Genomic DNA, 13700 nt, shown 5'->3' with positions numbered 1-13700 from the left:
TTTTCATCAATTTGTATAATCATCTGGAGTATGCTTGATATCATCCGCTTAGAACTTGTTGGATGTAACGGGCTATAAGATTTTTAATGTAATGTTCTCATTGGCCTGTGTGCCTGGCCTGCCACTGATGGGTCTGACTTCAAAGCATGGGAGAGAGCTCAGCCTATATACCCAGGCTCACCTGTGACCACACCCCTGAGTAGTCATTCACTTCCTGTAGAGAAGAAGGGTGGATGATTTTTTTCACACTGGATGGAGTTGGAGAACTGGAGAGGGATCACATAGGAGGTGGTGTATATCCGGTTGGTAGCACTATAGCTTAAATATAATGGTGCCGATTTTCAAAAGGAGTTATCTGAGTAGATCTTCAGCAGCACTTACCCAGAGACTAACACTAAACATCTCTGGGCAGACCGCTGTGTCATTATCCAGTTACTGAGGGTGCTCCAGGGTCAGCGTATGGAATTATTCAGACACTGCTGTAGAAGGATGGAACACTTAGGAGTTCAAGAGGCAACCTTGCAAAACTTTCACAGAAGTGGCGCCCGGAGCAAGACAGGTCATCAGCCGCAAAGAGGCCACTAGACCACCAGAGTACGATAATAAGGTAGGGGAGAGGAGGAGGGGTGGTGAAGTCATGTGGGTGGCTGGAAATGGGGGAGGGGATCTGGCTTTCTTGTGGGCAGTCAAAGTGACAGGGGCGGTCGGGGCTCATTTTCAATGCACTTAGCCTTCCAAAGTTCAATAGGTTTCTATGGAACTTTGGAAGGCTAAGTGCTTTGAAAATATGCCTCGATCCGGATCGTGTCTTTTTTCGTAGGGCAAATATGGCATGACGTATACAGTTACATTTTTAAAGGGCATTTTTGCTAAAGAAAAAAACCTATAAGGTGCATATTTCTGGAGGCTGTCATGTTACACATTATCCGTTGCCTCCGGCAGTTTGCATAACTCTCAGTACCCAAGGGAACCCAAGAGCTATTTATTTTCAAAGCTATTACCGGGGCACACGCCAAGTAATGATGATGAGCAGGTGCACCAGTATTTGAATAAAACGTATTGCAGGAGGAGGAGGAGGAGGAGCAGGGTTGCAGGTGGAAAATTTTTTTCCCACCCAATCCCGCACAAGAAACAGCCCAAAACCCGCCCAAACACAAACCCCGCCCTGACACCACCGCCCCCGCCGTCATCAACCCCGCCCCCGCCGTCACCGGCCCCGCCTCCCCCGTCACCGGCCCCGCCTCCTCACCGCTCAGCACGTGATAAACAAAAGAGGCACGTGACACAGTCTACAGCACGCCTCGCTGCTGACGTCGCTCAAGGTGAGCTCAACAACCTCCTTGTGGGGTGAGATGTGCACCAGCGCACGCACCGCGTCCGAACTTCACTTCCCGGCGGCCTCCTGTCACCCCGCCTCCGCGGCTCTGCGCACGCGCAGTACCGCAGCACCCAAGTACTACATCTCCCGGCTTCAATCCCCTGGCCTGGGCGCCGTGACGTAGGCCCCGGCGGCGCCTGCGCAGTGCGGCCGACGAGCCATTTAAAAAAAAAAAAAAAAAAAACCTAAAACTGGGCTGTGTGGGGGGAAAAAATGGCTGCGCAGGTCGTCGCGGCCCGAGTGCGGGCGGAAGGCGGCGAAGGGGAGGAGAGGGCGCGAGGCAAAGGGCGGAAGAGAAAGAGGAAGGAGGAGGGGGGGGAGCTCGGCTTCGGCGGAACCGGCCCAGGGCAGCGGCGGTGGACGGGAGGTCGGGCGGCCCAGGTTGGGCCTGAACCGGGAGCTCCGCCCACACCAGCCCCTCCCCCTCGCCTCCAGCAGCCCCCCCCAGTACCGCCGTCACTATAGCGAGGGGGAAGCTGCCCTGGCCCCGCAGCACGTCGTCCCCGCCCCCGCTGTCTTCACCCTGTCCCCTCTCCAGCTGCCCCAGGCGGCCAAACTGCACAAGGAGAAGCACCGGGACAAGGACAAGAAGCACCGGGTCAAGAAGGAGAACGGAGACGCCGCCGGCCCTCCGGCCAAGAGCAGCAAGAAAGGTGAGAAGAAGCGTTTGCTGGCCGCGCTGCACCGGGGGGGGGGGTATTCATTTTTACTACATTTCTACCCCACATTTTCCCACGCGTGCAGGCACAACGTGGCTAACATAGGATAAGTAAAAAAATGACAATACAATAAGAGACAAGAAGGGGGGCATAACAGTTTCAGGGCCTATTGATTTTGAAGAGTGGAAAGGGGAGTAGACCGTTCCGAATAGGTGGCTTTTCAGCAGCCTCTTGAACAATTGGGGATCCATTTGCAGTTTTAAGTATTAAGAGATCTGGGCTCATTATAAGCCGTAAAGTGGAGGAGTGGCCTAGTGGTTAGGGTGGTGGACTCTGGTCCTGAGGAACTGATGTTGATTCCCACTTCAGGCACAGGCAGCTCCTTGTCACTCTGGGCAAGTCACTTAACCCTCCATTGCCCCGTGTAAGCCGCATTGAGCCTGCCATGAGTGGGAAAGCGCAGGGTACAAATGTAACAAAAATAAAAGAGATACTATTGGAGATTCTCCATGGAATGTTGCTATTCCACTAGCAACATTCCATGTAGAAGGCTGCGCAGGCTTCTGTTTCTGTGAGTCTGATGTCCTGCAGGACATCAGACTCGCAGAAGCAGAAGCCTGCGCGGCCACATTGGTGATCTGCAAGGGCTGACTTCTACATGGAATGTTGCTACTATTGGAGATTCTACATGGAATGTTGCTATTCCACTAGCAACATTTCATGTAGAAGGCTGTGCAGGCTTCTGTTTCTGTGAGTCTGACGTCCTGCACATACGTGCAGGACGTCAGACTCACAGAAGCAGAAGCCTGCGCGGCCACATTGGTGATCTGCAAGGGCCGACTTGTACATGGAATGTTGCTAGTGGAATAGCAACATTCCATGTAGAATCTCAAATAGTAGCAACAGTGGAGGAGTGGCCTAGTGGTCAGGGTGCTGGACTTTGGTCCTGGGGAACTGAGGAACTGAGTTCGATTCCCACTTCAGGCACAGGCAGCTCCTTGTGACTCTGGGCAAGTCACTTAACCCTCCATTGCCCCATGTAAGCCGCATTGAGCCTGCCATGAGTGGGAAAGCGCAGGGTACAAATGTAACAAAAATAAAAGAGATACTATTGGAGATTCTCCATGGAATGTTGCTACTATTGGAGATTCTCCATGGAATGTTGCTATTCCACTAGCAACATTCCATGTAGAAGGCTGCGCAGGCTTCTGTTTCTGTGAGTCTGACAGGACGTCAGACTTGCAGAAGCCTGCGCGGCCACATTGGTGATCTGCAAGGGCCGACTTCTACATGGAATGTTGCTAGTGGAGTAGCAACATTCCATGTAGAATCTCAAATAGTAGCAACAGTGGAGGAGTGGCCTAGTGGTTAGGGTGGTGGACTTTGGTCTTGGGGAACTGAGGAACTGAGTTCGATTCCCACTTCAGGCACAGGCAGCTCCTTGTGACTCTGGGCAAGTCACTTAACCCTCCATTGCCCCATGTAAGCCGCATTGAGCCTGCCATGAGTGGGAAAGCGCAGGTACAAATGTAACAAAAATAAAAGAGATACTATTGGAGATTCTCCATGGAATGTTGCTACTATTGGAGATTCTCCATGGAATGTTGCTATTCCACTAGCAACATTCCATGTAGAAGGCTGCGCAGGCTTCTGTTTCTGTGAGTCTGATGTCCTGCAGGACATCAGACTCACAGAAGCAGAAGCCTGCGCGGCCACATTGGTGATCTCCAAGGGCCGGCTTCTACATGGAATGTTGCTAGTGGAATAGAATCTCAAATAGTAGCAACAGTGGAGGAGTGGCCTAGTGGTTAGGGTGGTGGACTCTGGTCCTGGAGAACTGAGTTCGATTCCCACTTCAGGCACGGGCAGCTCCTTGTGACTCTGGGCAAGTCACTCAACCCTCCATTGCCCCAGGTACAAATAAGTACCTGTATATGTAAGCCGCATTGAGCCTGCCATGAAGTTGTACTGCTTTGTTTGTCACTCTCCTGTCTCATGCATATCCACCTCCATCCCCACCCTGTTAGATTGTCACTGAAATGCTTTGAAGTCTCACTTTTATATATACTGTCATCTACCAAGATTTGCTTATTTCTGATCTGATGAAGAAGGGCAACCTTCAAAAGCTAATCAAGAAATGTACTAAGTTATGTCCAATAAAAAAGGTATCATCTTATTTTCTTGTTCATGTTTTATTTTGTTTGATTTCTATTGATTACATATATTAAATGCAAATGTTGTACTTCTAAACCGTAGACTTGGCTATCTGGACATTCAGTGTCTCTAAACTTAAGATGCAGGGGAACTTGGGAACCACCTGGAGAGGGATTTTTTTTTTTTTTGCAAGATATAGAATTGCTTCCTGTAAAATAGACTTATTCTCTTGAGTTGGTATATTGGAGCAGGCTAAATGTGGGGGGTTTCCCTAGCCTGATATTGTAGCGCAGACTCTGAATAGGTGGGCTCCTAGGGAAAGGGGATGGGATTTGATATACCACCCTTCAGTGGTTACAATCAAAGTGGTTTACATATTATATACAGTTACTTATTTGGTGCTTGGGGCAGTAGAGGGTTGTCACTTGCCCAGAGTCACAAGGAGCTGCAGTGGGAATTGAATCCAGATTCTCAGGCCACTGCACTAACCACTTGGTTACTCCTAGACTGCAATGCTAGGCAGGGTCTAATTTGACTTCAAAGCATTTTGCTCTGTGTTTTGGAAAATCCATATTGTTTCCAAGTAGTGGAGTTCACTGGTCTGACTTAAAGCAAACCCCGAGGAAGACTTTTAAGCAGAAAGGGTCACTTGGGTTGTCTCTTTACTACTTTGTGCATTATTATTGGTTCTTGGCTAATAAACTTTTGAAGAGCTCTTGCTTCTAGTTTACCTGTGTCTTTTGGAACAGTTATATTCTTCCACCTTTTGGTTTGTTCTGCTTCTAGACTGCTCAAGATTGGGGGCCTGGTTTATGAGAACGATGTGACAAGAGCAACTTTGAATTAAGTTCAGGCGACGGTCTTTGTATGGATTTCAATGCATACTCAGTCCTTGGATTCACTTTCAGATCAGAGCAAAGTAGCGTTTAGATATACAGTGAAGCAATATTTTCAAAGCACTTAGACTTAGTTACATATGTGTATTCTATAAGATCATGTGCAATTTTCAAAAATGAGCACAATATAATAAAGTAGCATGCACTTTAAGGTGGGATAATGTGGGATACAAATGCTATAAATAATTGTCGTGCTCACTAAAAATATTAAGGGATGTTGTCTCCCTACAAATCCCATTTTTTTAAACTTGTATTTCTTCTTGCTTTGGGTCCTACTGATCCCCAGACAGGTTTGTTTTTGTTTTCTAGGTTGGTAATAAAAAGCTTGTCCTGAGATTCCAATATATTTAATGTCTCTTTAGTTCATGGGATCTGAAATACAGAACTTGGGTACCTCAGTGGTCTATAATTTTCCCCCTTAGGCTGTCTAAGGCAAATATTTGATATTTGTATGTGTTCAGAGCATAGTTAATAAGCATATATCTTGTTACTTTGAACTGTTGTGATAGGAAATATTTGAGTATTAGGTTAGCGAACCACTGCAAAACATCTAATAAAATTTGTGTGTGCAAATTTTCTCTTTTGGTTGTGCATTTGTTAATGTGACAGGCCTCCATGTTTGTGTGTAAAACAAAGAACTGCCAACAGATATAGAAAAATGAGATGATACATAGGTCTAAGCATCTATTTGTGCTGCTCATTTTATGGACAGACAAATGGGGCAGGCTCTCCACTGAGTGGATGAACACTAAATCCCACGGGGTTATAGATGCACAAAAAGAAGTGGACCAATGACTTCAGGACGTCGTGATTATGACGGTGTGTAAAAGAGTATACTTTATTGTAGACTCGACACAGTACTGTGTTTCGGCCACAGGCCTGCCTCAGGAGTCTTGAATGGAGTAAAAAGAATTTGTATATTTGTTCATCTTGAACGATACACAAAGTGTTATAACCAAGAAGTGTCCAATACCTTTAACTCTCAAACAATCATCGAACTTTGAAGAGAGAGGCAATTTGTTGTTTTACTACACTTCGAGTTCGATGATTGTTTGAGAGTTAAAGGTATTGGACACTTCTTGGTTATAACACTTTGTGTATCGTTCAAGATGAACAAATATACAAATTCTTTTTACTCCATTCAAGACTCCTGAGGCAGGCCTGTGGCCGAAACGCAGTACTGTGTCGAGTCTACAATAAAGTATACTCTTTTTTACACACCGTCATAATCACGACGTCCTGAAGTCATTGGTCCACTTCCCACTTCTTTTTGTGCATTTTATGGACAGGACAGCCTATTAAGTAGTGCTAATGTCCAAATGCAGGTGGCATCATTTTATTGTATAATTGCATCCAAATGAAAGCAGGAGAACTGTCCAACAGCAAAGTCTCTAAAATGCATCAGTTCTGAGTGAAAACTGGTTGAAGCCCATGTTCTAACACGTTCTGCCTATTGCAAGGTTCTGCTGTGAACAAAAGGCATCCTTGGTCAATCTTTCAAGCTTAATTCTATTACTATATTAAAGCATTCCTACTGGATGGAATACTGCAGAGAAACTTTAAAACTTGGTACTTTCCGCAGTCATAACCAGTTGTACTTCTGCCTCCTCTCCCTCCTGCTCCCAAAGATATGGCCACAGAGCACAGCAGGAAATTCAGCCTGATAACTGTAGGGCAACTTCCAAAATAAAAGGAACAAATCTAGGCTGATACTAGATTCAAGAAACAAAACCCCTTTGTTCATATTGAACACACATCAAGGGGAGGGGGGAAGAAATGAAGATAATAGGTTACACATCAGGGGGGGTTTCACTGCCCTCTTGCTCTTTGGCAGAGATGTTTGGTTGCACCTTTCTTCATTAAAGGAGGGAAGGAAATGGCCTTTTGGATCTCGTGTATGTAGAAAGACGAAAAAAATGGTACATATTATGTATTCACCCTCAGTGATAATATTAATTTCCTTATCTAGCAATGATTTGTCTAATTTGGGTAGCTGTGAATACATGTTACCATGTGGAACAGCACAGTCATCCTCATTCTCCTGACCTTCATCTAGCCTTTCAAAGTGATACCATTGGGTTTCTACTAGGTACTTGTGACCCGGATTGTCCACTGTTGGAATCAGGATACTGGGCTAGATGGACCATTGGTCTGACCCTGTTATGGCTATTCTTATGTCTTTTTAATATAGTGATTGCCACTACATGTGAATTGTACATCTTTTTCATCCTTCTGCCTCTAGGGATCCCATGCATTTTTCAAATACTATTACCACATTTGTTTCCACCTCCTACATCAAGACGTGCCAGGTATCCACTACTTTTTCCATGAAAACGTTTTGTCATTGATTTGAGTCTGTTCCCTGGGAGCTTTATATTGTGACCTTTGGTTCTAAATCTTCTTTTCCATTATATAGCTTCCAGCTACTCCAGAACCTGTTGGATAGTTGTGTCCATCAACCCACAGGTGGAGATAAAGAACTGAAAACTGAGCTGAGACATTCTCTTGGCATCCAGTCCAGCTCCTCAAAATTTTCCATCTCCAACAGGTGGATGGACACACTTTTCAGCCTTAGTTTTGAGTGCTTTGCTTGTGGTCCATTTGGTCAACTGGTCCGCAGTTGAGCTTTGCGGGTGGCTTGAGTCTGCATTCATATCTAGAGGTCTTCAGATCCTGTGGTGCTCTGTGATTTTACTACTTCCCTCCCTTCACCTCTCCTCTATTTCCTGTGGAGCTCACCTTTCCCAGCACAAAAACCTTAAAAAAAAAAAAAAAAAAATTTTACTGGCGAGCATAGGAAAAGAGTATTAGCCCTGAGCCTTTCTCATCTGTGGTAAGGCTTGTGGAGACCGTGAGCTTGGAGGGAGCTGCTGGCAGTGATAAGTTGGACTAAAGTTAGATTTGCGACCACTCGGAGGGCTGCAAGTGCTACTTTGGTGCAGTGGAGGGATCCTAACTCACTGTTTGACATCTTGTGCTGTGCTGGTGACAGGGTGAATAGCTACTCCCACAAAGGCAGTTAAGTGGTATTCTCACTGGCTGGCGTTGTAGTGCATGAACGCTGGGAATCCTGGGGTCTTCAGGCTCTCCAGCAGGGTGGTGTGCAGTTTGATTCAGAAGAGCACTGGAACAGGTGCTATTTTGTCAGGTCTGACTGGCAGTGAGGAGTAGCCTCTCACTAATCACACGCGGAGCACAGTCAAGATTTTGTAGCCTCTGGGCCTGATGGAGCATTCAGCTGCATCGCATCGGGGATCTATCTTTTCTCTGAGTTTTTATTGCCTTTACACTAGGCCTATTTATTGAAGCAGGGACAGTTGCTGCAAGGTGCTTCAGTTTCTCACTCCACTGCCTGTCTGGCTCTTAAAAGATCTTGTTTAGACTCCCAGGAGTGGGCAGATGAGGCTATCTTTTCCTCTTCCTCCTTATCTAATGTGACCTCAGTCTATTCAGAGGAGCTCTCATTGAAGGAACCATTAGAGGAAGGAGATGGTAGTACTTTCCATTGAGGAGCCTTCTGCTTCGGTGTTGGGAGTTCTATTTTCGTCTATGAAGAAGGGGCTTAGAGGTCCTTCTAAGTCTCTTTTCAATGCATCCAGACGTTCAGGACCTGACTAGCAGAATGGGTCTTATCGGATATGGGGCTGTGAGTGGGAAGAGGGGCGTGGCTCGCCTTTACCCACTTAGTTATGGAGGAGAAAGATAAATTGCAGCCAGCCTTCCAGGGTGTGCTCCATGATTATGGCAGTGACAAAGATGACCACCTTGCCAGTGGAAGAGGGCATTGTCCTAAAAGACCTATAGGGTAAGAAGCTAGAAGGCTCACTGAAAAAAGCATCTGAAGTGGCATCTTTGGGCCTTCAAGCAACAGTGTGCAGCTTCTTTGTGGTAAGAGCGTGGCTGAAGTGGCATCAGTAGTTGGCAACACAAGACAGAGGTGCCATAACGCACAGCTGGAAGTGGGGCTGGCCTACTTGGCGGATGCTATTTATGATGTCTTCAACTGTCATGGCACATCAGCAACTCTGGTTGCGGCAGTGGATGCAGTGTCAGTCAAGTCTAGTTAACATGCCCTTTCTGGGCAATTGGCTATTTGGAGAAAATCTCAGTAACTTGGTGAAAGAACTGGGGGAAATTAAGCCACAGCAGTTATTGGAGGATAAGCTGAAAGGCTCTGGTTGTCAGTCTTCAGGGGACTCTTGATCTTGATTTCGAGACATCAGACAATACCAGCCTGGTCAGCAGCAGTATGATCAGAAGTCCCGCTTTCAGGCACACCAGTCTCCCTTTTGTGCAGACAGGAAGTTCTCCTCTGTCAGCTAGAGTGCCCAATGCCTCCAGAGTTGCACAGTGATGTGAGGTTGATCGATTGCTTTCTTATTCTGGTTGCAAGCCGTCTTCAGGAATTTTGGGAAGAGAGGGCCAAAATCACGTCAGACCAGTGGGTTCTGGATATTCTTACAGAAAGTTACAAGTTGAAGTTCTCCCACCCAGTCACTCTTCTCTTCTTGAAGCCTCCTTGTTCTTGGTGGCTGTTGTGTTGGCACGTAGGGTTTCAGAGCTTCAGACTCTCTTGTTGGGATCCCTTCGAAGGCAGTGGTCTCCCTCCACACAGTTCCTTCCTGTCTTCTGAAAGTATCATCAGCACTTCCGTCCTTTCACAGAGAGGCTCGGTATTCTTCTTGAAGTTTCTTGATGCATAGTCTGGAAGTCCCGAATAAGTTTTACAAATTGGACAGATGGTAAACAGAGGCTTGCACATATGGCTTTCCAAGCCCACAGTTGCTAGATGGCTGAAGGAGACTGACATCAGCTTATTTGTGGGGAAGAAGGCTCCTCAGGCTTTGTGGGCTCATTCTACAAGGTGTACAGTGACATCCTGGGTGGAGACTTCCTTACTGTCTCTGGATATTTGTGGTGGTCGACGCTGCATACGTTTGCCAAGCACTACAGGATGGATATTGCAGCACGCTTAGAAGCCAGTGTTGAGGCTTTGGTTCTCTCCTACTCTAGGAATTGCTTTAGAATATCCCACAGGTTCTGGAATAATGAGAAGCTATGTAATTTAATGGAAGGAGAAATTGTTAGCTGAATTTTCTTTTAGGCCCTTTCACTATTCCAGCGGTCCACCCAAGGATTCTGGGATATCTGTAGTCAGTGTGAAGTAATAGGTCAACTATCACATTGCATGGTGCTTCCTGTATGTCTCTTGCTCTCTACAGGTTGTCCTGAGATGAGGTCTACACATGGGTGCTTGTCTGGTTAGTGTTTAGGTTAGACAGTTGTTTAGGGTTGTTGTGTTTTATTCTGAGTTTCTTCTGGCTTGTCTTCTATGTAAATACTGAGATGCTGGATTAGATGCCAAGAGAGGTCTCAGCTCAGTTTTCAGTTCTCTCTCTCCACCTGCTGGTTGATGGATAGAACTTTCCCAAAAGGGTTCTGGAATAGTGTCAAGGACTAATGGAAAGGAAATTGAGGTAAAACCTAATTTCTCCTTGCATAGGAGCCTTGTGGCACCGTCATTTCATATGAATAATCTTCAGAATCTAGTTGTGATGTATGTCGATACTCTGCCTTGCTTCTGGAGTTAACCTGTGGTGGTCTCACAGTTGCGCTTGATGTTCTCAGTTTACACATCCTTCCATTTGCCACATTGAGAATAAGAAAAGCACACTAAGGGGGTATTTTACTAAAGGGCATTAAACTGTTAAAACACTCAGATTAAGGTATATTAACTTCTACTGTGGCAGCGTGACAGTTTGTGTTAAGGGGCAGGAACTAGGTGGTTCTAGAAGTAGGACCACAATGCGCTGAGTGCATGGTTCTTAACATGTGCTAGTGTTCATTTGCAGATTTGGCGTAGCTTCACCTAGTGCCTCAATAGGAGGCATTAATTGCAACCAATGCCTCAAGATATACTGGGCATACAACCTTTGCACTTCCTTAGCATCCCTCCGGACCAGCCCAGAATGTGACTGATGGGTTGGGCACACCTTGCAGCAGGTGGAGACTGATCTACTTGGCATAAATCCTGACAGCTAAATTAGGTGCAGAGCGGGTGTATTCTGTAACTTTCATAGATTTTAGAAATGCCCATGGCCACGCCCCTTTTCAACCATGCACCTTAGAATTTACTCAGTGAGTTGAGCATAAATCTTAATGCCAATTAGTGCTAATTGCTTATTATCCAATTGACAGCACTGATTAGCCGGCTAACCAGTTAAGTTATGTGCATCATTTTAGAATACGCTTCGATTTTCCACACGGAAATGAAGGTGTGATATATAGAAATCAGCAGTTAGAGTAAAGGCCCTCCTAAGTATTTAAATAAGTGCTTTGCTAGCTTGGCAGTGTTCCTGTAAGGTCTTAATCAAAATTCACAGAAGTCTTGGTGTACGGCTCAAAGTTGCTTTGTAAACAGTTTTATTTGATGCCACAAACTTGCTTATACTGCATAGTGGGATAAGATAAGGAGTGGTCATTATTTTAGAGGTGGGGATTGGGGCACTGCATTATTTAAATTTATTTCTAGATTTACACAATTGCAATCAAACATACATTCTTGATATGAAAAATAAGAATGCATTACAAAAACTCAAGGAAAAAAAAAAAAAATAATAATCCACAATAATTAGGAACCAAGAAGAAAAATAAATACAAGTTCTCTTAGTATCAGACAGTTTTTCCGAGTTACCTGATTAGGTCATTTATTTATCTTAAAAATTTGTACTCTGCCTAACTCCTAGGTGGTTTCCAAGTCAACATACATAATAAAAACAGTAAAATCACAAACAGTAGAAATATATTCACATGTAAAATAAATCAATACTGCTCCTTCTCCAGAATGTCTTATTGCTTAGTAAACTGCTTTGATCCTTTTGGTATTTAGTGGTGTATTACATTTTCTTTATTTATAAACTTTTTAATAAAAATATCTAAACATAACGCTTGTACCAGTAATACAGAGACAATAAAAAGATAAATTTTTGAGGTAAATAATAACAAAACCACAAGTGAAATCTCTACAGTGGGGGAAATAAGTATTTGATCCCTTGCTGATTTTGTAAGTTTGCCCACTGACAAAGACATGAGCAGCCCATAATTGAAGGGTAGGTTATTGGTAACAGTGAGAGATAGCACATCACAAATTAAATCCGGAAAATCACATTGTGGAAAGTATATGAATTTATTTGCATTCTGCAGAGGGAAATAAGTATTTAATCCCTCTGGCAAACAAGACCTAATACTTGGTGGCAAAACCCTTGTTGGCAAGCACAGCGGTCAGACGTCTTCTGTAGTTGATGATGAGGTTTGCACACATGTCAGGAGGAATTTTGGTCCACTCCTCTTTGCAGATCATCTCTAAATCATTAAGAGTTCTGGGCTGTCGCTTGGCAACTCGCAGCTTCAGCTCCCTCCATAAGTTTTCAATGGGATTAAGGTCTGGTGACTGGCTAGGCCACTCCATGACCCTAATGTGCTTCTTCCTGAGCCACTCCTTTGTTGCCTTGGCTGTATGTTTTGGGTCATTGTCGTGCTGGAAGACCCAGCCACGACCCATTTTTAAGGCCCTGGCGGAGGGAAGGAGGTTGTCACTCAGAATTGTACGGTACATGGCCCCATCCATTCTCCCATTGATGCGGTGAAGTAGTCCTGTGCCCTTAGCAGAGAAACACCCCCAAAACATAACATTTCCACCTCCATGCTTGACAGTGGGGACGGTGTTCTTTGGGTCATAGGCAGCATTTCTCTTCCTCCAAACACGGCGAGTTGAGTTCATGCCAAAGAGCTCAATTTTTGTCTCATCTGACCACAGCACCTTCTCCCAATCACTCTCGGCATCATCCAGGTGTTCACTGGCAAACTTCAGACGGGCCGTCACATGTGCCTTCCGGAGCAGGGGGACCTTGCGGGCACTGCAGGATTGCAATCCGTTATGTCGTAATGTGTTACCAATGGTTTTCGTGGTGACAGTGGTCCCAGCTGCCTTGAGATCATTGACAAGTTCCCCCCTTGTAGTTGTAGGCTGATTTCTAACCTTCTTCATGATCAAGGATACCCCACGAGGTGAGATTTTGCGTGGAGCCCCAGATCTTTGTCGATTGACAGTCATTTTGTACTTCTTCCATTTTCTTACTATGGCACCAACAGTTGTCTCCTTCTCGCCCAGCGTCTTACTGATGGTTTTGTAGCCCATTCCAGCCTTGTGCAGGTGTATGATCTTGTCCCTGACATCCTTAGACAGCTCCTTGCTCTTGGCCATTTTGTAGAGGTTAGAGTCTGACTGATTCACTGAGTCTGTGGACAGGTGTCTTTCATACAGGTGACCATTGCCGACAGCTGTCTGTCATGCAGGTAACGAGTTGATTTGGAGCATCTACCTGGTCTGTAGGGGCCAGATCTCTTACTGGTTGGTGGGGGATCAAATACTTATTTCCCTCTGCAGAATGCAAATAAATTCATATACTTTCCACAATGTGATTTTCCGGATTTAATTTGTGATGTGCTATCTCTCACTGTTACCAATAACCTACCCTTCAATTATGGGCTGCTCATGTCTTTGTCAGTGGGCAAACTTACAAAATCAGCAAGGGATCAAATACTTATTTCCCC

At 45.2% G+C, this 13700-nt stretch overlaps 1 protein-coding gene across 1 annotated transcript in view; it reads left to right on the top strand.

The window, feature by feature from the left end:
- Positions 1–1591: 1591 nt before the first annotated feature.
- RSBN1 (round spermatid basic protein 1) overlaps positions 1592–13700 on the top strand; it is a 58793-nt gene continuing 46684 nt past the window's right edge. Inside the window, 2 exon segments of the mRNA XM_030220628.1 lie at positions 1592–1693; positions 1695–2031. Coding sequence (XP_030076488.1) covers positions 1592–1693; positions 1695–2031 — 439 coding nt within the window.

Source organism: Microcaecilia unicolor, chromosome 12 (genome assembly GCF_901765095.1).
Source record: "Microcaecilia unicolor chromosome 12, aMicUni1.1, whole genome shotgun sequence".
In the NCBI taxonomy this organism is placed as follows: domain Eukaryota; kingdom Metazoa; phylum Chordata; class Amphibia; order Gymnophiona; family Siphonopidae; genus Microcaecilia; species Microcaecilia unicolor.
The sequence above is the reverse complement of the archived record's forward strand: the minus strand, read 5'-3'. Positions and strand labels throughout refer to the sequence as shown.